The following is a 23,189-nucleotide window of genomic DNA, read 5'->3' on the forward strand; positions in this document are numbered from 1 at the left end:
ATATATTCAGTTAGGTCCAGAAATATTTGGACAATGACACAAGTTTTGGCATTTTAGCTGTTTACCAAAACATATAATAGATACAGTTATATATCAACATGTGCTTAACCCCTTAATGTCCAATGACAGATATATCTAACAATTGATGCCTTCCCTTTTATGGTGCAGGATTCGGCGATGAGCCTGCACCTTTTCCAGCACATGACAGCTTATCTGATCACCGTGTAATGGCTGTTGCCAACAACTGCGGCTGATTGGTAGGCGTGCTGGTTGTTGGACCTCCATACGATCTGATATTGAGGACTTATTCCAAGAAGAGGTCATCAGTATTGAAAGCCTGGAAAACCTTTTAAATTTAACCTCATTAAAAGCTATTATGTTTGAATAAGACAATAATTAGAATAGTAGAGAAAATATTTGTAAAGAACAAATCCAAGAAACCCAAACATCTAGAAGGAACATCCAAAGAACTTGAGAACTCGATTTCCAGCCTAAACTAAGATCAGTCTTCTGGACTCTAAAAGATGAAGGACACCTGGAAAAAAAGGGTTCATGGGAGAGCAACAAGGCTGAAGCCACTGTTGTCTAAGAGTATTGTCAATATTAATCTCATGCTTGAAAAGAAAAACACCTGAATGATCATTGGGAAAACTGTATTATAATAAGATAGGAAAAAAATAGAATTCGTTCTTAGACAGACCCAATTATGTTTGATCTAAACCAAATACAGCATTGTGATACTACTGTATTTTCCAAATAACTTTCTCAAATAGAACTTTTGCTTACACGTGTTTCCAAAATATGCAACTATATTCCCTGGACCTCACAATCTTGAAAAATGATACTCCCATTATTGAAAAAAATATTTTTCTGAACAGTTTTTGTACCTAACAGTTTTGCAGATCTCTGCTTGCAGACATTACAAGCAAACTTTTTTTTATTTACCCTCTGAGTACAGGGCAGCATCCTTTTGTGCATAGAGTTGCAATAAAAAAAATAATTATAGAGATACTGTACCAAATATGTCTATGTTCCTTATGACTTGTGATGTTTATTTCACCAGTTCAGGAGTAGGCCTATTTTCCTGTAACATTTTCGGGTTTTACTGTGCATTATTATTATTATTTATTTATATAGCACCATTAATTCTATGGTGCTGAACATGAGAAAGGGGTTACATACAGAACATACAGAACATGCCAAAACATGGTATCCAAAAGGACTATAAACATAAGGATGAATGACCTCGGGGAGATCCAAACATCCAACACCGCGGAGACACCATCACGTGTTGGATGCTGCCCTTCCCATGGTTGTTCCTTCCCGGTGAAAGACCAGGCTATTTATTGCTTGCGTTGCGAAACACGTGATAGTGTCTCCGTGGCTCTTCTACATGCATTTGCATATTTCCCATAAGGGATGGGGGCAGTGTTTTAGATCACTGCGTTGAGAAACACGTGATGTGACTCCGCGGTGTTGGATGTTTTGATCTCCCCGAGGTCATTCATCCTTATGTTTATAGTCTTTTTACTAGGCACTGATCCTAATAGCCAGTTTCCTACTCCACACTGATGAGGGGCAAATACCCCGAAACAGCTGTCTGTGGATGGATACCATGTTTTGGCATAGGTGGTTTTCCTTTTTGGATGCTGCCCTTCCCGTGGTTGTTCCTTCCCGGTGAAAGACCTGGCTATTTATTGCTTGCGTTGAGAAACACGTGATGGTGTCTCCGCGGCTTTTCTAGATGCATTTGCATATTTTCCATAAGAAATGGGGCAGTGTTTTGGATCACTGCGTTGAGAAACACGTGATGGTGTCTCCGCGGTGTTTAATGTTTTGATCTCCCCAAGGTCATTCATCCTTATGTTTATAGTCCTTTTTCTAGGCACTGCTCCTAATAGCCAGTTTCCTACTCCACACTGATGAGGGGCAAATACCCGAAACAGCTGTCTGTGGATGGATACCATGTTTTGGCATAGGTGGTTTTCCTTTTTGGATGCTGCCCTTCCTGTGGTTGTTCCTACCCGGTGAAAGACCTGGCTATTTATTGCTTGCGTTGAGAAACACGTGATGGTGTCTCCATGACTTTTCTACATGCATTAATCGAGAGAAAGGCCTTGGAGACATCCTCCAACCACAACTTGGGATTTGCTCCCTTCTTGGTGAGGGCAACCAAGGGAGCTACCAAAGTTGAGAAGTGTGGAATGAACTGGCGGTAGTATTTAATGAACCCCATAAAGCACTGCACCGCTTTAAGTGAATGGGGTTCCCTCAAGTCCATCACAGCCTGCAGCTTGGCAGGATCCATGGCCAAAGCCTAGGCAGAGATGATATAACCAAGGAAAGGCAAGGACTCCTGCTCAAACACACACTTCTCCAACTTGGCGTAGAGGGAGTTTCCCCGTAAGAGGTCGAAGACTTTGCAAACATCTCTCTGATGGAAGTCAATATCTGGAGAGTAGATGAGAATATCATCCAGATAGACTATGACCAAGGTGGTGAGCATATCCCAGAAGATGTCGTTCACAAAGTCAAATCAAATTAGTGTGATTGTTTACCATAGCAGAGGGGAGAATGTAGGCATATGGCTGACTGTGAGGGTTGTCACCCCAGAGTAGTAAGGCTATGTGGTCACGTTTCAGAATGTTTGCATAATTTTCCTGAGCAAAAACAGAATCCTTTCGCAGGAAATCGGCTAGCGTTTTTTGCACATTTTTCTCCTGTTTCTTTCAGGTGCATCCCAATAAAATTATATAGCGGCAAAATCGCCGAAATACAGCAAAGTTAATGAACATGCTGCGTTTTTTTCCGCGATGCATTTTTTTTGCAGAAAAAAACGCAGCATGGGCACGACAATGGGCAATTCCATTAAAAATAATGGGATGCATTTTGAAGGTGTTTTTAAGCATTTTCACTGCGAAAAACGCAGAAAAAAATTGAAAAAAAGCAACGTGTGCACATAGTCTTAAAGAGCTGTTGCTTGAATGTGAATAGGATTTCCACCCTACAGGTAGCTGGAGACTGGTGCCTGTGTGTGAAGGACCATGATATATGAATTAAAAGTAGGTTCAAAGAGTGCACAAGTTGCCCATCAAGAGCTAATGTAGTACATTGCTCCTATAAGAGTCATCCATCAACAGTAGTGGTAATAAGCACTTTGATTGTTTGCTGAAGATTGTATACTGTACAAAAATGCTGTACAAATGTGGTACAAATTAAAATTACAGCTTGCCACACAAATAAAACAATGCTCTATCAATTGAAAAATAACAAACTTTTGGTCTCAGAGAATGGTGACGTAAATAAAAATCTTTTTTTTACAAATTTTTAAGACAAGTAAAATATTTTCTTAAAAGCAAAAAAAAATAAAATATATATATATATATATTTATATATACACACTGTCTACTATATAATTGTCTAAGGGTCACTTCCGTCTTTCTGTCTTTCCTTCTTTCTGTCACGGATATTCATTGGTCGTGGCCTCTGTCTGTCATGGAAATCCAAGTCGCTGATTGGTTGCGGCAAAACAGCTATGACCAATCAGCGACGGGCACAATCCAGGAGAAAATGGCTGCTCCTTACTCCCCGCAGTCAGTGCCTGGCGCCCGCATACTCCCCTCCAGTCACCGCTCACACAGGGTTAATGCCAGTGGTAACGGACCGCGTTATGCCACGGGTACCGCACTCCGTTACCGCTGCTATTAACCCTGTGTGTCTCCAACTTTTTTTACTATTGATGCTGCCTATGCGGCATCAATAGTAAAAAAATTTAATGTTAAAAATAACAAAAAAACAAAAAACCTGCTATTCTCACCCTCCGTAGTCCGCCGAGCCGCACGCGCCTGCCGCCATCTTCCGTTCCCGGCAATGCATTGCGAAATTACCCAGAAGACTTAGCGGTCTCGCGAGACTGCTAAGTCATCTCGGTAATTTCGCAATGCATCCTGGGAATGGAGGATGGCGGCAGCCGCGCTCGTATCACCGGAGCTTCGGTGGATCCCAGAGGGTGCGTGAGTATATAACTATTTTTTATTTTAATTATTTTTTTAACAGGGATATGGTGCCCACACTGCTTTATACTACGTGGGCTGTGTTAGATACCACGTGGCTGCTATATACTACATAGGCAGTGTTATATACTATGTGGGCTGTGTTCTATATTGCGTGGGCTGTGCTATATATTATGTGGCCACTGTTATATACTGCGTGGGCAGCGTTATATACTACGTGGCTGCTATATACTGCGTGGGCTGTGCTATATATTATGTGGCCAGTGTTATATACTATGTCGCCTGTGTTATATACTGCGTGGCTGCTATATACTGCATGGGCTGTGTTATATAGTGCATTGCTGTGCTATGTACTGCGTGGCCACGCATCGGGTATTCTACAATATGTATGTATATAGCAGCCACATAGTATATAGCACAGGCCATGTAGTATTTGTCTGCTATATGCATGGCTCTTATATACTACGTGGCCTGTGCAATATACTATTATACTATGTAGCTGCTATATACATACATAAATACATATTCTAGAATATCCGATGCGTTAGAATCGGGCCACCATCTAGTATATACAGTGGGGCAAAAAAGTATTTAGTCAGTCAGCAATAGTGCAAGTTCCACCACTTAAAAAGATGAGAGGCGTCTGTAATTTACATCATAGGTAGACCTCAACTATGGGAGACAAACTGAGAAAAAAAAATCCAGAAAATCACATTGTCTGTTTTTTTAACATTTTATTTGCATATTATGGTGGAAAATAAGTATTTGGTCAGAAACAAAATTTTATCTCAATACTTTGTAATATATCCTTTGTTTGCAATGACAGAGGTCAAACGTTTTCTGTAAGTCTTCACAAGGTTGCCACACACTGTTGTTGGTATGTTGGCCCATTCCTCCATGCAGATCTCCTCTAGAGCAGTGATGTTTTTGGCTTTTCGCTTGGCAACACCGACTTTCAACTCCCTCCAAAGGTTTTCTATAGGGTTGAGATCTGGAGACTGGCTAGGCCACTCCAGGACCTTGAAATGCTTCTTATGAAGCCACTCCTTCGTTGCCCTGGCGGTGTGCTTTGGATCATTGTCATGTTGAAAGACCTAGCCACGTTTCATCTTCAATGCCCTTGCTGATGGAAGGAGGTTTGCACTCAAAATCTCACGATACATGGCCCCATTCATTCTTTCATGTACCCGGATCAGTCGTCCTGGCCCCTTTGCAGAGAAACAGCCCCAAAGCATGATGTTTCCACCACCATGCTTTACAGTAGGTATGGTGTTTGATGGATGCAACTCAGTATTCTTTTTCCTCCAAACACGACAAGTTGTGTTTCTACCAAACAGTTCCAGTTTGGTTTCATCAGACCATAGGACATTCTCCCAAAACTCCTCTGGATCATCTAAATGCTCTCTAGCAAACTTCAGACGGGCCCGGACATGTACTGGCTTAAGCAGTGGGACAGGTCTGGCACTGCAGGATCTGAGTCCATGGTGGCGTAGTGTGTTACTTATGGTAGGCCTTGTTACATTGGTCCCAGCTCTCTGCAGTTCATTCACTAGGTCCCCCCGCATGGTTCTGGGATTTTTGCTCACCGTTCTTGTGATCATTCTGACCCCACGGGGTGGGATTTTGCGTGGAGCCCCAGATCGAGGGAGATTATCAGTGTTCTTGTATGTCTTCCATTTTCTAATTATTGCTCCCACTGTTGATTTCTTCACTCCAAGCTGGTTGGCTATTGCAGATTCAGTCTTCCCAGCCTGGTGCAGGGCTACAATTTTGTTTCTGGTGTCCTTTGACAGCTCTTTGGTCTCCACCATAGTGGAGTTTGGAGTCAGACTGTTTGAGGGTGTGCACAGGTGTCTTTTTATACTGATAACAAGTTTAAACAGGTGCCATTACTACAGGTAATGAGTGGAGGAAAGAGGAGAGTCTTAAAGAAGAAGTTACAGGTCTGTGAGAGCCAGAAATCTTGATTGTTTGTTTCTGACCAAATACTTATTTTTCACCATAATATGCAAATAAAATGTTAAAAAAACAGACAATGTGATTTTCTGGATTTTTTTTTCTCAGTTTGTCTCCCATAGTTGAGGTCTACCTATGATGTAAATTACAGACGCCTCTCATCTTTTTAAGTGGTGGAACTTGCACTATTGCTGACTGACTAAATACTTTTTTGCCCCACTGTATATATATATATATATATATATATATATATATATAGAATATTCACCGTTTACTTTTTAAAAATTGCATAAATGAAAAATGGTCATATATAAAAGTTTGGGCATCTTGTATGGTTAGTACTTTGTAGTACCCCATTTCAAAAGTATCACAACTTGTAAACGCTTTTTTGCAGGCAGACGAAAGTCATTCAATTCTTGTTTGAGGGATTTTTATCCATTCTTCCTTGGAAAATCCTTCCAGTTCTCTGAGATTCCTGGGTCATCTTGCATGCACTGCTATTTTGTGGTTTTAAGCATAGATTTTCAATGATGTTCTGATCAGGGGACTGTGAGGGCCATTGTAAAACCTTCACCTTTTGAGTTAGTCTATTATGGATTTTGATGTGTGTTTAGGATCATTATCAATTTGTAGAAGCCATCCTCTTTTCAACTTCAGCTTCTTTACAGATTGTGTTATGTATGCATCAAGATTTAATTCACTGAATCTATTCTTCCCTCTAACCGTGAAATGTTCCCAGTGCCATTAGTTACAACACAACCCCAAAGCATGATTGATCCACCCAAATACTTAATGGATGGCGAGATGTTGTTTTCATGAAATTCTGTAACCTTTTTGCTCCAAACATACATTTGATCATTGTGGACAAAAATTTCTATTTTAACCTCATTGGTCAACAGGACTTATGCATTAGGCTTGTTTAGATGTTGTTTTTCATACCTCTGAAGCTGAATTTTATGGTGAGGACACAGGAGATGCTTACTTCTGATGATGGCCATATTTGTACAGCTGTCTCTGAACAGGTGATCAATGTACCACAACTCCAGAGTCTGCTGAATCCTTCTGGAGGTCTTTCACAGTCAAGTGGGGGTGCTGATTTTTTTTATCTAGCAATCTTACCACAAGCTCTCACTGATATTTTGCTTGGTTTTCCAGACCTTATCTTGATCTTCACTGTTCCTGTTTCCAAAATGCACCAGGCTTGTTTAGATGTTCCTTTGCATAATTCTAATGCTGAATTTTATGGTGACGAAGCAGGAGAGGTTTTCATCTGATGACTCTTCCATGAAGTCCATATTTGTGCATGTGTCTCTGAACAGTAGAACAATGTACCACAACTCCAGAGTCTGATAAATCTTTTTGAAGGCCTTTTGCAGTCAAAAGGGGGGTTCCAATTTGCCTCTCTATCAATCCTACGAGCAACTCTCACCGAAATGTTGCTTGGTCTTCCAGACCTTCACTCTTACCGTTAACTGCCATTTCTAAATTACATTTCGAACTGAGAAAAGGGCAACTTTGAAAACACTCCTCTTCTAGCCTTCTTCTTCTTTGTGGTCCTCCACCATTTTCATTTTCAGAGTGCTAGGCTGCTGCTTACAAGAACTCATGGCTGCTGTTTTTTGGCAGAAAGTTAGAGAAAGCTGGGTCTTTATAAAGCTGAGAAATTTGCATCACCTGGCCTTTCCTAAAAATGATAGTGAACAAACCATAACCCTAACAGGCTAATTAAGGTCTGAAATCCTGGTCAAAATGATCTGAGAACACAATTCTTCAAGAGTGCCCACCACTTCAACCCAATTTCCTTTTTGTAATTTTTAAAATGTAAAAGATGACAATATGTACAGGGTGGGCCATTTATATGTGTCAAGAGTGGAAGAAGAGGGTTGCATTGACAATCCAACACAATGGGCAGCACTTTGAACACATTTTATAAGTGGTCATAAACTTGTAAATAACTCATGATAGATTAAAGTTACGTTAAAACCCAAGCATATCATTGCTTTTCTTGCAAAATTCTCAATAAGTTTGATGTGTCACATGACCCTCTTCCCATTGAAAAAAATAAAGTTGGAACCAAAATGGCCAACTTCAAAATGGCCACCATGCTCACCACCCATCTTGAAAAGTTTTCTCCCTCCCATACACTTATGTGCCACAAACAGGAAGTTGATATCACCAACCATTCCCATTTTATTTAGGTGTATCCATATAAATAGCCCACCCTGTATATATACATATATTTTGCTTTAAATACAAAGGAAATGTGTAATCTTTAACATTAGGCTTTTTAGAGATCATTTAATCATCAAATTGCTTAACTGATCACAATAACAGTAATTTTGACCAGGGGTGCCTAAACTTTTACATGCCACTGCATTAAGTACATTACTTGGTAAAGTGAATGGAATTATTCAAAATTACAACTTGCCCAGCAAAAAAGCCCTCAGCTAAGTCAATGAACAAATTAAAAAAGTATGGCTCTTAAAGAAGGATGGGAGGGATAAAAGCACAACAATAAAAATTGTCTACTACAGGAAGGGGTTGAACCTTCAAAGTAATGTTAAGGACCTATAACTCTGCCCTTCACCTCGCCAAACAGACCTACTTCACCACCCTGATCTCCTAACTAGCCAACAACCCCAAGAAATATTTTGACACCTTACACTCCCTCCTCAGGCCAAAAGCACAAGCTCCTTGTTAGGGGTCGAGTTCCCGCTTCTGCACAGGGGGAATCTCGAGCCACCTTCGCTGCGGTCTCCCATTCTTATCCAGCCGCAGTGGAGTCTGCTCAGCAAAGACGTCGGTCCCAGCATCTTGCTCATTCTCACTCTGTTCTGAGAGTTACTGCTGTTTCTCCAGTCTCTGCCATTAAAGCCAGTACTGGTCAGCAGCGAGCGGACTTCTCTGGGACTAAGTCCTTGTCTGCGCATACTGAGCATGCCCAGGGTAAGATCTCCCATTGGAGATCGAGGGTCATGTGCTCAGGCTCTGCGGCACATTCCATTGGTCCTCTTGACAGGTCTTGGAAGGGCAAAAGTCCTGTGGCCACTTCCTGTGCTGCAACTATATAAACTGCGCATGACCGCACGGCCATGCGCTAGTATTGTCTTGTAAATATGTGTGTGTGTTGTGAGTGAAAGTCGCTCTTTAAATAACCCTCCCTATTGAATGTCTGTTCACGGAAGGTGTATGTTTGCTATCTAGCGCCCGACTTGTCCAACAGCACGAAACACACATTGCAGCGTCCTCTTGCTGTGTCCGCCTGTACGGCGCCGTGCGCTTGCCTTGCACTTTCCATACCCAAGCCAGTGTGGTTGGTGGCGTCCGTCAGTGCGGCATTGCTCGCACTCCTGTGCATTTATATATTTATTCTTAGTTTCCTTACACACCCAGTTGTGGTGTAGTGCCAGCGAGGGTCTAATCGGACTTCAATCCCAGTTGGGGTTAAGTACGCTGACTGCTCGCTCGCGCTTTAGGTGCGGTGCCGCGATCCTGTGACGCAGCAGGATTGCTCCCTTCACGCTGGGTGAGGTTGAACCCACGTGTATATACTTTAGTGTACCGCCATATAGTCTGCTATTTACTAGCAGCAGGGTTTCTCCTGCACGGTGGACCCCGGACTGCGAACGCATCTATAACATCTTTCTTGGTGCGTTCCGCCAGTCCTAACAGAATACTAGCGCCAGGGTCTGGCTAGTAAATGGCGGACGACCAGCGTTTACAGAGGTACATCCAGCAGCTGGAGGGAAGGTTGGCAGCTCTTGAGCGTACAACCTCAGCTGTGGATATCACTGCTGTAGCTGTTCAGGCTGCTAGTGTAGCCGCAGCCAGTTTGTCCGCTGCCACCCCTGCTCCGACTTTATCCCGTCTCCCGCTTCCTGACAAGTTTGCTGGCGACAGTAAACAATGTTGTGGATTCGTGAGCCAGTGCTCCATACATCTTGAGCTCCTGGCTTCACGTTTCCCTACGGAACGGGCGAGAGTGGGATTTATTCTATCTCTCTTGTCGGGCAGGGCGTTGGAGTGGGCAACGCCACTTTGGGAGCGAGATGATCGTGTGGTACAGAGTGCTCCTCTCTTCTTGGACACTCTGAAGCAGGTCTTTTTAGGACCTCGTGTTACCCACGATACCGCGCTACAGTTGTTGACTATTATTCAGGGCACGTCCGTGGTCAGCCAGTTTGCCATCCAGTTCCGGACTCTAGCTTCTGAGTTAGAGTGGCCAGACAAAGTTCTTATTCCGGTGTTCTGGAGGGGACTGGCAGACCATGTGAAGGACGCCTTGGCCACCAGGGAGATACCCGCCACACTGGAGGAACTTATTTCAGTATCTACCCGCATCGACCTCCGTTTTCACGAGCGGAGGTTGGAGCGGACCCAGTGTAGGCAGAGGTTTCGGCTGGCTCCTACCTTCGCCAGACCTCTTGAATCTCCTGTATTGGTGTCAGATTCCCATGAGGCCATGGAGGTTTCTCGAGCGGGACCTAAGTCTCAGGCCGCTCGCGTACCCGTGGTTTGTAAAAACTGTCATCAACTTGGACATTACGCCAATAAATGTCCGCGGCGGTCGGGAAGACGATCGCGTCTAGTAACCATTGGGGGAGGTTCACTAGACACAGCAGCATTTTCCTCCAAACTGTCCTTTAAAGGGACAATCCTGTTAGGCTCCTCCACTCTAACAGTCGAGCTTTGTGTGGATTCAGGAGCAGAGGGAAACTTCATGTCCTCTGCTTTTGCTCTACGCCATGCTATACCACTAGTCATGCTCGCCAAACCAGTTACAGTTAGAGTTGTGAATGGGGCGACACTTCCACTGCAGATCACACACCAGACAGTTCCGTTCACGCTGTCCATGTCCCCTTCCCACCAGGAGATTATTTCCCTTCTTGTTCTTCCCGAGGGAATGGATGAGATTTTGCTGGGAATACCCTGGCTCCGTTTCCACTCTCCACATATTGAGTGGTCCTCAGGGAGAATATTGGGTTGGAGTAAGTCTTGTATGAGCAGGTGTGTGAGTGAGTGTCTACAGGATTCTACTACTGAGGTACCCGCAGACCTTTCATCTCTTCCTAGGTGCTATTGGTGCTATGCAGACGTATTCTCTAAGAAGGCTGCTGAGACCCTACCGCCTCATCGCCCCTACGACTGTCCTATAGACCTCTTGCCTGGAGCTGAACCTCCTCGGGGAAGAGTATATCCCCCCTCTCTCCCAGAGACGGAGGCTATGTCTCAATACATTCAGGAGAATTTGGCAAGAGGGTTTATAAGGAAGTCGGTGTCTCCGGCAGGGGCGGGATTCTTCTTCGTACAGAAGAAGAACGGGGAGTTACGTCCTTGCATCGATTACAGGGGTCTCAATGCTATCACCATTAAAAATAAATACCCGTTGCCCCTGATATCGGAGCTCTTTGACAGGCTAAGGGGAGCTAAGATATTCACCAAATTAGATCTGCGGGGTGCCTATAATCTGATTCGTATCCGTGAGGGGGACGAATGGAAAACGGCTTTCAATACCAGGGATGGGCACTATGAGTACCTGGTGATGCCCTTCGGGCTCTGTAATGCCCCAGCCGTTTTTCAGGACTTTGTCAACGATATCTTCCGGGATATGCTTTCCACCTCGGTTGTAGTCTATCTGGATGATATTCTCATCTTCTCTCCAGATATTGACTCCCACCGGAGAGATGTTGGCAGAGTCTTCGAACTCCTACGGGCGAATTCCTTATATGCAAAGTTGGAGAAGTGTGTGTTTGAGCAGGAGTCCTTACCTTTCCTGGGCTTTATCATCTCGGCCCAGGGATTGGCTATGGATCCTGCCAAACTACAGGCAGTGATGGACTGGCAGGAACCCCATTCTCTTAAAGCGGTGCAGCGCTTTATGGGGTTCATAAATTACTATCGCCAGTTCATCCCCCACTTCTCAACTTTGGTAGCTCCCTTGGTATCCCTCACCAAGAAGGGAGCGAATCCCAAATTGTGGTCCGAAGGGGTCTCCAAGGCCTTCGCTTCTATAAAGTCCCATTTTGCTAGCGCTCCCATCTTACATCGTCCCGATGTAGATAAGCCATTCCTTATGGAGGTGGATGCCTCATCCGTTGGTGCTGGAGCAGTCCTCTATCAAAAGGATGCTCAAGGTCGGAAGCACCCATGCTTCTTCTTCTCAAAGACCTTCACACCAGCGGAGAGAAATTACTCCATCGGGGATAGGTAGTTGCTGGCAATGAAGTTGGCCTTTTCGGAGTGGAGACATCTCTTGGAGGGTGCTCGGTTCCAATTCCAAGTCTTCACGGACCACAAGAATTTGGTCTATTTGCAGACAGCCCAGCGGCTGAATTTTCGTCAGGCCAGATGGTCCTTGTTTTTCTCCCGGTTCCACTTTACGCTACATTATCTCGCCGGAGAGAAGAACATTCGTGCTGACGCTCTCTCTCGCTCCCTTGTGTCAACTGAGGAGGAGGAGGACGAGCCTCGGCTCATTGTCCCTTCGGAGAGTCTGAGAACCGTAGCTCCGGTTTCGCTTGAGTCTGTGCCTCCGGGCAAGACTTTTATTCCCATCAATTTGCGACCGGAGGTTCTCTCCTGGGCTCATTCGTCCAGAGTGGGTGGACACTTTGGGGCAAAGAGGACATCAGAGTTGCTGGCGAGAATGTACTGGTGGCCACATATGGTTCGTGACGTCGGATACTACGTTCGGGCATGTGTCTCTTGTGCCAAGAATAAGTCTCTCCGTCAACGGCCAGCTGGGTTGTTATACCCTCTGCCGGTGGCAGACGGGCCCTGGGAGATGGTCGGGATGGACTTTGTGGTGGGTCTGCTCAAGTCTCGTGGCTGTACCATTATTTGGGTAATCACCGACCATTTTTCTAAAATGGTGCATTTGGTGCCGCTTCCTCGGCTACCTTCTGCACGGGCCTTGGCAGCGTTGTTTATTAAACACATCTTCCATCTTCACGGTATGCCAGACAAAATTGTCAGTGATCGGGGTCCCCAGTTTGCGTCTCGGTTCTGGAGAGAGCTTTGTCATCTTCTCACTATTGAGTTAAATCTCTCTTCGGCATATCATCCCGAGACGAATGGGTTGGTGGAGAGAGCCAACCAGACCTTGGTCACATATCTGCGACATTTTGTCTCTGCTAAGCAAGATGACTGGGCATCTTTGCTACCGTGGGCGGAGTTTGCTCTTAACAATGCTGTAGCTGACTCCACTGGACAGACCCCATTCCTCCTTAACTATGGTCAGCATCCGCGGGTACCTGTGCCCATGCCCGTGTCTTCCGCCGATTCCAGGGTGGCAGACTGGGCTGTGGAGGCACGGGACATTTGGGATCGCACTCAGGATGCCATTCGGGCTTCCAAGGAGAGAATGAGGTCCTCCGCCGACGCACATCGGCGCCCCGCTCCAACCTTTGCTCCTGGCGATTTGGTGTGGCTCTCCGCCAGTAACATCAGGCTGCGAGTTGAGTCTACCAAGTTTGCACCTCGCTACTTAGGTCCTTTTAAGGTCCTCGAACAGGTTAATCCTGTGGTTTACCGTCTGGCCCTTCCTCCACGCCTTGGTATCACCGACACCTTTCATGTGTCCCTCCTTAAGCCCGTCTACATGTCCCGGTTTTCTGAGTCTTCTACTGGGACGTCGGGTTCGTCTACGGACGATTACGAGGTGAACGCTATCTTGGGGTTCAAGGTGGTTCGTGGCAAAAAATTTTATTTGGTGGACTGGAGGGGTTACAGTCCTGAGGATAGATCCTGGGAGCCTGCTGAGCACATCCGGGCTCCGCAGCTCATTGCTGCCTTCGAACGTAGCGAGGCCCAAGGAGGGGGGGGCCCTAGGAGGGGGGGTAATGTTAGGGGTCGAGTTCCCGCTTCTGCACAGGGGGAATCTCGAGCCACCTTCGCTGCGGTCTCCCATTCTTATCCAGCCGCAGTGGAGTCTGCTCAGCAAAGACGTCGGTCCCAGCGTCTTGCTCATTCTCACTCTGTTCTGAGAGTTACTGCTGTTTCTCCAGTCTCTGCCATTAAAGCCAGTACTGGTCAGCAGCGAGCGGACTTCTCTGGGACTAAGTCCTTGTCTGCGCATACTGAGCATGCCCAGGGTAAGATCTCCCGTTGGAGATCGAGGGTCATGTGCTCAGGCTCTGCGGCACATTCCATTGGTCCTCTTGACAGGTCTTGGAAGGGCAAAAGTCCTGTGGCCACTTCCTGTGCTGCAACTATATAAACTGCGCATGACCGCACGGCCATGCGCTAGTATTGTCTTGTAAATATGTGTGTGTGTTGTGAGTGAAAGTCACTCTTTAAATAACCCTCCCTATTGAATGTCTGTTCGCGGAAGGTGTATGTTTGCTATCTAGCGTGCGACTTGTCCAACAGCACGAAACACACATTGCAGCGTCCTCTTGCTGTGTCCGCCTGTACGGCGCCGTGCGCTTGCCTTGCGCTTTCCATACCCAAGCCAGTGTGGTTGGTGGCGTCCGTCAGTGTGGCATTGCTCGCACTCCTGTGCATTTATATATTTATTCTTAGTTTCCTTACACACCCAGTTGTGGTGTAGTGCCAGCGAGGGTCTAATCGGACTTCAATCCCAGTTGGGGTTAAGTACGCTGACTGCTCGCTCGCGCTTTAGGTGCGGTGCCGCGATCCTGTGACGCAGCAGGATTGCTCCCTTCACGCTGGGTGAGGTTGAACCCACGTGTATATACTTTAGTGTACCGCCATATAGTCTGCTATTTACTAGCAGCAGGGTTTCTCCTGCACGGTGGACCCCGGACTGCGAACGCATCTATAACATCTTTCTTGGTGCGTTCCGCCAGTCCTAACACTCCTATCACAGACATTTGTGCTTATGACCTGGCCTCCCACTTTATAGAGAAAATAGACAATATCCATCAGGAAATCTGCTCCCAATCACCAAGTTCAGTGACTCCCATCCCTCCCTGCATCTCCCCTGGCTCACTTTCCACATTCAATCCCATCACAGAAGAAGAAGTCTCCAGGCTCCTCTCCTCTTCTCGTCCGACTACATGCACCACCGAACCCATTCCCTCACACCTCCTCCAGTCTCTCTCTCCAGTCGTCACAACTCACCTAACTACAATCATTAATCTCTCCCTCTCCTCTGGCACTTTCCCCTCCTCCTTCAAACACTCTATCATTACTCCATTACTAAAGAAACCCGCGCTCGACCCATCCTGCCCAAATAACTACAGACCGGTCTCCAATCGTCCCTTCATCTGTAAACTCTTGGAGCGCCTGATATACTCCCACCTTACCCGTTACCTCAACACTCACTCCCTCCTAGACCCTTCACAGTCCGGTTTCCGCCCCCTACATTCGACAGAAACTGCACTCAAAGTGACCAATGACCTTCTGACAGCAAAACGTAACGGTGACCACTCTGCTCATTCTTCTCGACCTTTCTGCTGCTTTTGACACTGTTGACCACCCTCTCCTACTCTCTAGGCTCCAGTCACTAGGCATTAAGGACACTGCTCTCTCCTGGTTCTCTTCCTATCTTTCTGACCGCTCCTTCAGTGTTCTGTTCTCTGACTCCACTTCCTCTCCTCTTCCTCTCACTATCAGGGTACCTCAGGGCTCATTCCTTGGCCCCCTTCTCTTCTCCCTCTACACAGCCTCAATTGGACAGACCTTCAGCAGATTTGGCTTTCTGTACCATCTTTATGCTGATGACACACAACTATACACGTCATACCCTGACCTTACCCCCGCTGTACTACAGAACGCCACTGACTGTCTGCAGTCTCCAACATCATGTCCGCTCTCTAGCTGAAACTCAACCTCTCCAAAACTTAACTTCTTCTGCTCCCGCCATCTACTAACCTCCCTAAATCTGACATTTCCCTCTCCGTGGGTGGCATCATAATAACACCCCGGCAGCAGGTGCGCTGTCTGGGTGTTATGTTTGACTCCGATCTCTCCTTCTCTTCCCATATACAATCTCTTGCCTGCTCGTGTCGCTTACACCTAAAAGACATCTCTAGAATCCGCCCTTTTCTCACCATGGAAACAACAAAAACCCTCACTGTCGCTCTGATCCACTCCCGTCTGGACTACTGCAATGCTCTATTAATTGGCCTCCCCCTCACATGACTTTCCCCTCTCCAGTCCATCCTTAATGCAGCAGCCACGGTCGTCCCTCTGGCAAATCGTTACTCGGACGCGTCCGCTTTTCGCCAGTCATTACACTGGCTGCCCATTCATTACAGGTTGCAATTCAAAGTACTTGTTCTCATCCACAAAGCTCTCCACAGTGCGGCACCCCCTTACATCTCCTCCCTCATTTCTGCCTATCGGCCTAACCGACCACTGCGCTCTGCAAATGACTTTCGACTAACCTCTGCACTAATCCGTACCTCCCACTCCCGACTCCAAGACTTCTCCCGTGCTGCACCAATCCTCTGGAATGCTCTACCCCAAGATATTAGGACCATCCACAATTTGCATAGTTTTAGGCGCTTGCTCAAAACACATTTGTTCAGAGGGACCTACCACGTTCACTAATCAAACTCATTTTATGCTTGTGTGTGTGTGTGTAGCCCATTCACGATTCCCATCTATCCCCCACCCCCTGAAGATGGCTGGACAATCATTGTAAATACATCATTGTAAATACACACCTGTGCTTTGTATCTCCCCCACCTCATTGTAGATTGTAAAGCAGAGTCGTTTTATTTCGCTTTAATTATTGTATTGTTAACGATTGTTACTTATGACTGTTGTGTTTGAAACTGTTAAACTGTAAAGCGCTGCGGAATATGTTGGCGCTATATGAATAAAGATTATTATTATTATTGTTATTAAGAAGCATCGGGCTACCACTTTTAGAAACAGACATAAAAATATCATAAAGTTATTTTATTAAAATTTAAGACACTTCCAGTTTACTATTTTCTATTTGGGATCACAAATATATCATGGTAATGTCTGTAATGTGAAACACCATATGTGAACATTTAGCCATCAATGTTTATTTATTTTATTGTTAGGAACTTACCAAAAGACCCGGATATTCAATAAGAGCCGACATTATATAGGCAGTCAGTGTAACTGGACTATAGTCACCACCTTGAAGTTGAGTGTTTATTATTCTACCTGGTTCCCAAAATTCTCCATTTTTCTTCTGATGTATTAAAAGCCATGTAAGAGTATCATGAAGAACTACAGGGTCGACTAATATAAATGATCGAGCTTTTAAGAAACATCGTAGGACAAAGGCAGACAACCTAAGAAATAAGAGATTATATTCTTGTGTTAGGTGCTGCAAATAGATACTTTTCCACTGCTCTAAATGTTACTGCCATTACATCATTAGTTTTCTACTATTTAACTAATATTTTTACTGAATTTAACATTTTTCTAACCAGGAACTGAGTCAGCTACACAAGGGTCACTCAAAAAAAATAATATTCTGAACACAATACCAAGATTGAACACAATAAAAAGGTGCCCTGATCAAATAGCAGAATTAGTACAGAAGATGGTCCCTCTATAATTATTTACCTGTGTGGATTAAATGGGTTGTTATTAGTGATGAGCAAATAGCATTGTTGATCGGCTCCCCCCGAGCATGCTCGGGTGATCTCTGAGTATTTGTTAGTACTCGGAGATTTCGTTTTTGTGGTCTCAGCTGAATGATTTACAGCTGCTAGCCAGGCTGAAAAAATGTGAGGAATTCCTGTTTGTTAGAGAATTCCCACATGTATTCAGCCTGTCCAGCAGCCGTAAATCATGCAGCTGAGGTGATGAAAACTAATTCTCCGAGCACTAACAAATACTCGGAGTTCACCAGAGAGGAGACCTGAGCAGCAATGCTATTTGCTCATCACTAGTTGTTACTGACATCTGGTGAGAATTTCATATCAATAACACAGTTAGAAATATATTTACTTAGAAAATTGGCGGCGTGTTCAATACTTTTTTCACCCTCTTTATTTAGCAGTAATGTAGTAAATTACCAGCTGCATATTGTTACACAATTCTATGTGCAGTGACCCAGCGTACTGAGTGTGGTGCAGTCATTGAATTGCCTAGATGGAGAATGCATCAATCTTCCTGTAGTCGGGGTGTGATAACACGTGTCTGTGCACTGCATATTGGCAATGTGCACGGCAAGATTTCTTGATTTATTAACTATTGGACCATTTGGTGTTTTTGGAGAACCCACTAGTCTGACACAGTTAGGCTTGGTACACAGTCAGTAAACCACTAGTCCAGCAGATATTCACATAAGGAAGATGGTACTGATAAAAGTTTTTCATAATAATTGTCAATAAAAAAAAATAATTGAATAAGAATTTTGTGGTTAAGAGGTGAAAGCTAAAGCGTCTCCCAAATCTTGATTTATAAAGAAACCTGGGATTTTACTGAATAGTTAAAATGTTTGTGTACACATGTATGTGCTTCATCACACCCTGACAAGAATATTATGAGAAAAGTAATGGATTTTTCATTATGTTAAATTGTTGGAGGTTTAGACAATTATTAATGTACCAGGTACTTCCTGAAGGATCATCATTTCCAAAGGCACTAAAAGACCCATCTTCTCTTTGATAAATAAGTTCTCTTTGGTACCCTAGGTAACAAAACAATATGTGTTATTAATAGAAGAAGTTATAAAACAAAGAATATTTTAGCGAGTATTCTAACATGACATTTATAGTGTATCACACCTCTGGGATTCCTCAGTGTAGTCTATGGAGGCATGGAAACATTTAAGTGTTCTTAGATATTTCTGTAACTACTATCAATCAAATGAAAGATTATGCAGGCAACATATACTGCATCCGTAAAGCATCCCCCAGGATGAATAGTAAAAAAAAATACCCACCAAATTGTTAATGTATTGCAAAATTCAAATTTCCAGATAGCAATCCAATTTTATTTTGCATATTAGTCAACTTAATGTGCAAATTAACTTCCCTTCAGAAGGTCAAAAGTAATCTCATACCAGCCAAATCAGAGATTTGCATAAATTTACAAACAGCTGTTTCTGTGATCTCACCCTTCTTCAAAGCAGAGCATGTTAATGAATGGCAAAAGATGAGATATCTCAATGCGATCCTAGAAGAGCTGTGAGGGGCGTTCACTAAAGATTTTGCCTGACCCACTTCTATTGATTACAGGACGCTGCATGTGTTTAATAATATAAGTCTCTTTAGGTTATGTACGAATTTGTAACTCAAAACTGATAAATTTCTTGATTTTACAGGTGCTGAAGAAGTGTGAGGTTTGATATTGGACCCAGTGGAATACAGAGCAGTATTCAAGTTCCTACACTTGAAAGGCCGCACACCAAATAAGACATTCAACGAGAAAAAAGAGGTTTATGGGGATGATAATTCCCCATCATATGATGTAGTCAAGAACTGGCATCGTCAATTCAAATGTGGTCGGACTCCAATTTCAGTGCGACCCCACTCTGCTATTGATGAACACACCATTCAGCAAGTAAAGGTTGCCATTTTGGAAAATTGCCACGTAACCATTCCCATTCTCTGAATAATCCAGAGAAGGCATGGGAGAAGGTCATGTGTTCAGATGAGACCAAAAGAGAACTTTTTGGTATCAACGTCACTTGCCATGTTTGGAAGAAGAAGGATGAGTAGTACTCCAGGAATACAGTCACAACCGTGCCAGGAATACAGTCACAACCATGAAGAATGATGGAGGAAACATCATACCTTAGGGGTGCTTTTCTGCAAAGAGGACATGACGACTGCACCATATTGAAGGGAGGATGTATGGGATAATGTATTGCGAGCATTAAAGATGGGCAATGGCTGCATAGAAAATCTTTGTTGGGAGCTGAAACTCAATATTCCCCAGCCACAACCCCGAAACTTGAAAGATCTGGGGAAGATCTGTATGGAGGAGTGGGCCAAAATCCCTGCTGCAGTGTGTGCAAACTTAGTTAAGAACTACAGGAAATGTATGTCCTCTGTAATAGCAAATAAAGGTTTCTGTACCAAATATTATGTTGTTTTTTTGTTGTCAAACACTTATTTCATGCTATAAAATTCAAATTAATTATGTAACAGTCATATAATGCGATTTTCTGGATTTTGCTTAAGATTCAGTCTCTCACAGTTGAAGGGTGCCTGCAAAAAAAATTACAGACCTCTCCATTTGTTGTAGGTGGAAAAACGTGCAACCATATGGTAAATGCCAAAAAGAAAAAAAAATCAGAAAGGGAGGAATTTACATTTTTTTTAATTGCCACTCTTCCCAAAGAAATGCAATAAATAGCAATTAAAAAATATAAAATGTTGCATGTACCCCAAAATGGTATTAATAAAAATGTGCTGTAGAGATTCACTCTCTCAAGAAGGCATAAAGGTACCGTCACATTAAGCGACGCTGCAGCGATATAGACAACAATGCCGATCGCTGCAGCGTCGCTGTTTAGTCGTTGTGTGGTCGCTGGAGAGCTGTCACACAGACAGCTCTCCAGCGACCAACGATGCCGAAGTCCCCGGGTAACCAGGGTAAACATCGGGTTACTAAGCGCAGGGCCGCGCTTAGTAACCCGATGTTTACCCTGGTTACCATTGTAAATGTAAAAAAAAAAAAACACTACATACTTACATTCCGGTGTCTGTCGCATCCCCGGGCATCAGGTTCCCTGCACTGTAAGCGCCGGCCGTAAAGCAGAGCGGTGACGTCACTGCTGTTCTTTGCTTTACGGCCAGCCGGCGCTGACACAGTGCAGCGAAGCTGACGCCGGGGGACGCGACAGACACTGGAATGTAAGTATTTAGTGGTTTTTTTTTTTACATTTACAATGGTAACCAGGGCAAATATCGGGTTACTAAGCGCGGCCCTGCGCTTAGTAACCCGATGTTTACCCTGGTTACAAGTGAACACATCGCTGGATCGGCGTCACACACGCTGATTCAGCGATGTCAGCGGGTGATCCAGTGACGAAATAAAGTTCTGGACTTCTAGCTCCGACCAGCGATGTCACAGCAGGATCCTGATCGCTGCTGCGTGTCAAACACAACGATATCGCTATCCAGGACGCTGCAACATCACAGATCGCTATTGTTATTGTTCTAAAGTTGCTCAGTGTGAAGGTACCTTTAGGCCTTAGGTAATGTTCACACAGGCAATGTAGTTTTAATCCAAACAAATGCAGTTGTTATTGCTTTTCTCAAGTTGCACAGCACCAAACAACAAAATCATAAACATAAATCCCTAGACTTGTCCAGGAACTAATTAAATAGTATAGACACTGTCTACTTCAGACACCACTAAGTTAGCCTCACTTTGGTCAAACAGCACTGCTATCGTCCACAGCAACCACTGATACTTGCAGTTTTGTACACATGGCTTGTGCAGACTCTTCCCAAAAAGATTCTTTGCTGTTTCTTTCTTCAACATCAAGACACCTCCAGTTTGCTCTGCCTCCCCAGCAAACTGACTTAGTTGAACATCTAGCCTGTTTATATGCAGGGCTAGGTGTACTAGTGAATGCCTGCAGAGCTAGGATTTAACAATAGCCTAGCTAGCATTGCTACATTCCGTGCCTTCATGCCCAAAGCCAAGGGCTAGGCACCATCTTCCAACACACAAGTTACGGGGCTTTAAATTGACCCAAATTGAGATTCATGCTCGATGATACGAGGGAGTCCTTAGTAACTACAAGAATCTGCCCTTAATTTTGGGTACCATTTTTTGTCCGTGCTGATTTTTGGATGGAGGCAAAGTTCCTGCCACTGTGACACCCGCAAGGTTGGCTTCTGACTGGGCCAACCAGCAAGGTGTAAGGTTCCTATCTTTCCAGTATTTTAGTAGATTAGCATAATATATGGGAAAGGCCTTCCCTTTCCTCAGTCAGTGTACTTTATGGCTGACCTCAACCACTTTTTCCATCACCCTTGCCACTGGGTAAGGAATTTGCTCTCTCTTGTGGGCATTAACACAAGTACCTGATTCCCAGGCTTACATTGTATCACTCAAGCAGATCAATTATACCCCCTGGGACTTGAGGAGGCATGTCTCTTCACTTTGTCCCCATGACATAATAAATCATAATACCTGTCCCCTTGCAGAAACTGACTATTGGCTCCCATCTCCTGTGGAACCCCATTTACATTTTCCTTGGTACCTTTAACTGTTAAGTCTCTGAGCTTGGCAGTCTCAAAATTGTCCTAGGACTCCTCAAGGTCAGGGACATTGTTTTCTAGCCAATGTCCAAAAGTGAAAAAGACAGTGCATGTTGGTGAATTAAATCACATTTTATTCTGCCTTCTGTGGTGATGTTTCGATCCCAAAGCTCTTTAAAGATAAAGATCTTTGGGTTCGAAATGTTGCCACTAGTGTTGAGTACAAAAGAGCATAGTAGAACCAAAAACACTCAGTTTAAAAAAATCACAGTAATACGCAAGTGCTAGTAGGAGTGGTGGGTAACTCCCTAGTCTTGTAGACACAAGAGAACAATTATAGAAACAGGAACACATGGGCTACTTGCACAGTGAACAAGTCTGTAGGAAAATGTTCACACACCACCAAGAAACTTGAAGACACAAAAGAGCATAGTAGAACCAAAAACACTCAGTTTCAAAAAATCACAGTAATCTGCAAGTGCTAGTAAAAAGATGTAAAAACAGGGTATTTGGTTGATACGTTTTTTGCAAAAAATGTATACTAAGCTGCTCCACCAAACGTCAAGGTATACCCATATCAGAGCAGACCTAACTGATATATGCAATCCCTGTCTGATGTATTTAAATACATCGGGTGATGTCACTGCTCTATAGGACCCTCAATGACACACTGGCAGGAGACAATGTCTCCTGCAGTGCATCACTGAGAGGTTACTCTAGTTCACTGGTCTCACTTTATGGCAAAAGCTGCGTGGGAACTTTCTCACACAGCAATGCCAAAAGTGAGACTAGGGACTATTTTTTTACAGTGGTGGAGGAATACAGTGCGGAATGATACCTCCCTCCCGTCATTGTATTCCTGGAGCCCCTAGAGAGCGGTCGCATCAGCTGATGCTGCTGTTCTCCACGGGAGATCGTCGTGGGATACTTGTGGATTTCTGCGGATCAGGGAGTATATTGTATGTTTGTTATTTTAATATTTTTTACAGATGACACTGGCTTCGGGGAACAAAGTGACAAGTGATGGTGAGTATGTACTCTATGTTATCTTCTGTACTGTATGTCTATATGTATGTATTGTATGTAATGTATGAATGTA

At 44.2% G+C, this 23,189-nt stretch overlaps 1 protein-coding gene across 1 annotated transcript in view; it reads right to left on the minus strand.

The window, feature by feature from the left end:
• CD109 (CD109 molecule) overlaps window positions 1-23,189 on the minus strand; it is a 395,644-nt gene that overhangs the window by 118,914 nt on the left and 253,541 nt on the right. Inside the window, exons 24-25 of the mRNA XM_069726553.1 lie at window positions 18,477-18,558; window positions 16,981-17,209 (exon numbers count right to left, since the gene is read on the minus strand). Coding sequence (XP_069582654.1) covers window positions 16,981-17,209; window positions 18,477-18,558 — 311 coding nt within the window. The remainder of the gene's footprint in view (window positions 1-16,980; window positions 17,210-18,476; window positions 18,559-23,189) is intronic.

This window comes from Ranitomeya imitator, chromosome 5 (assembly GCF_032444005.1).
Source record: "Ranitomeya imitator isolate aRanImi1 chromosome 5, aRanImi1.pri, whole genome shotgun sequence".
NCBI classification, from domain to species: domain Eukaryota; kingdom Metazoa; phylum Chordata; class Amphibia; order Anura; family Dendrobatidae; genus Ranitomeya; species Ranitomeya imitator.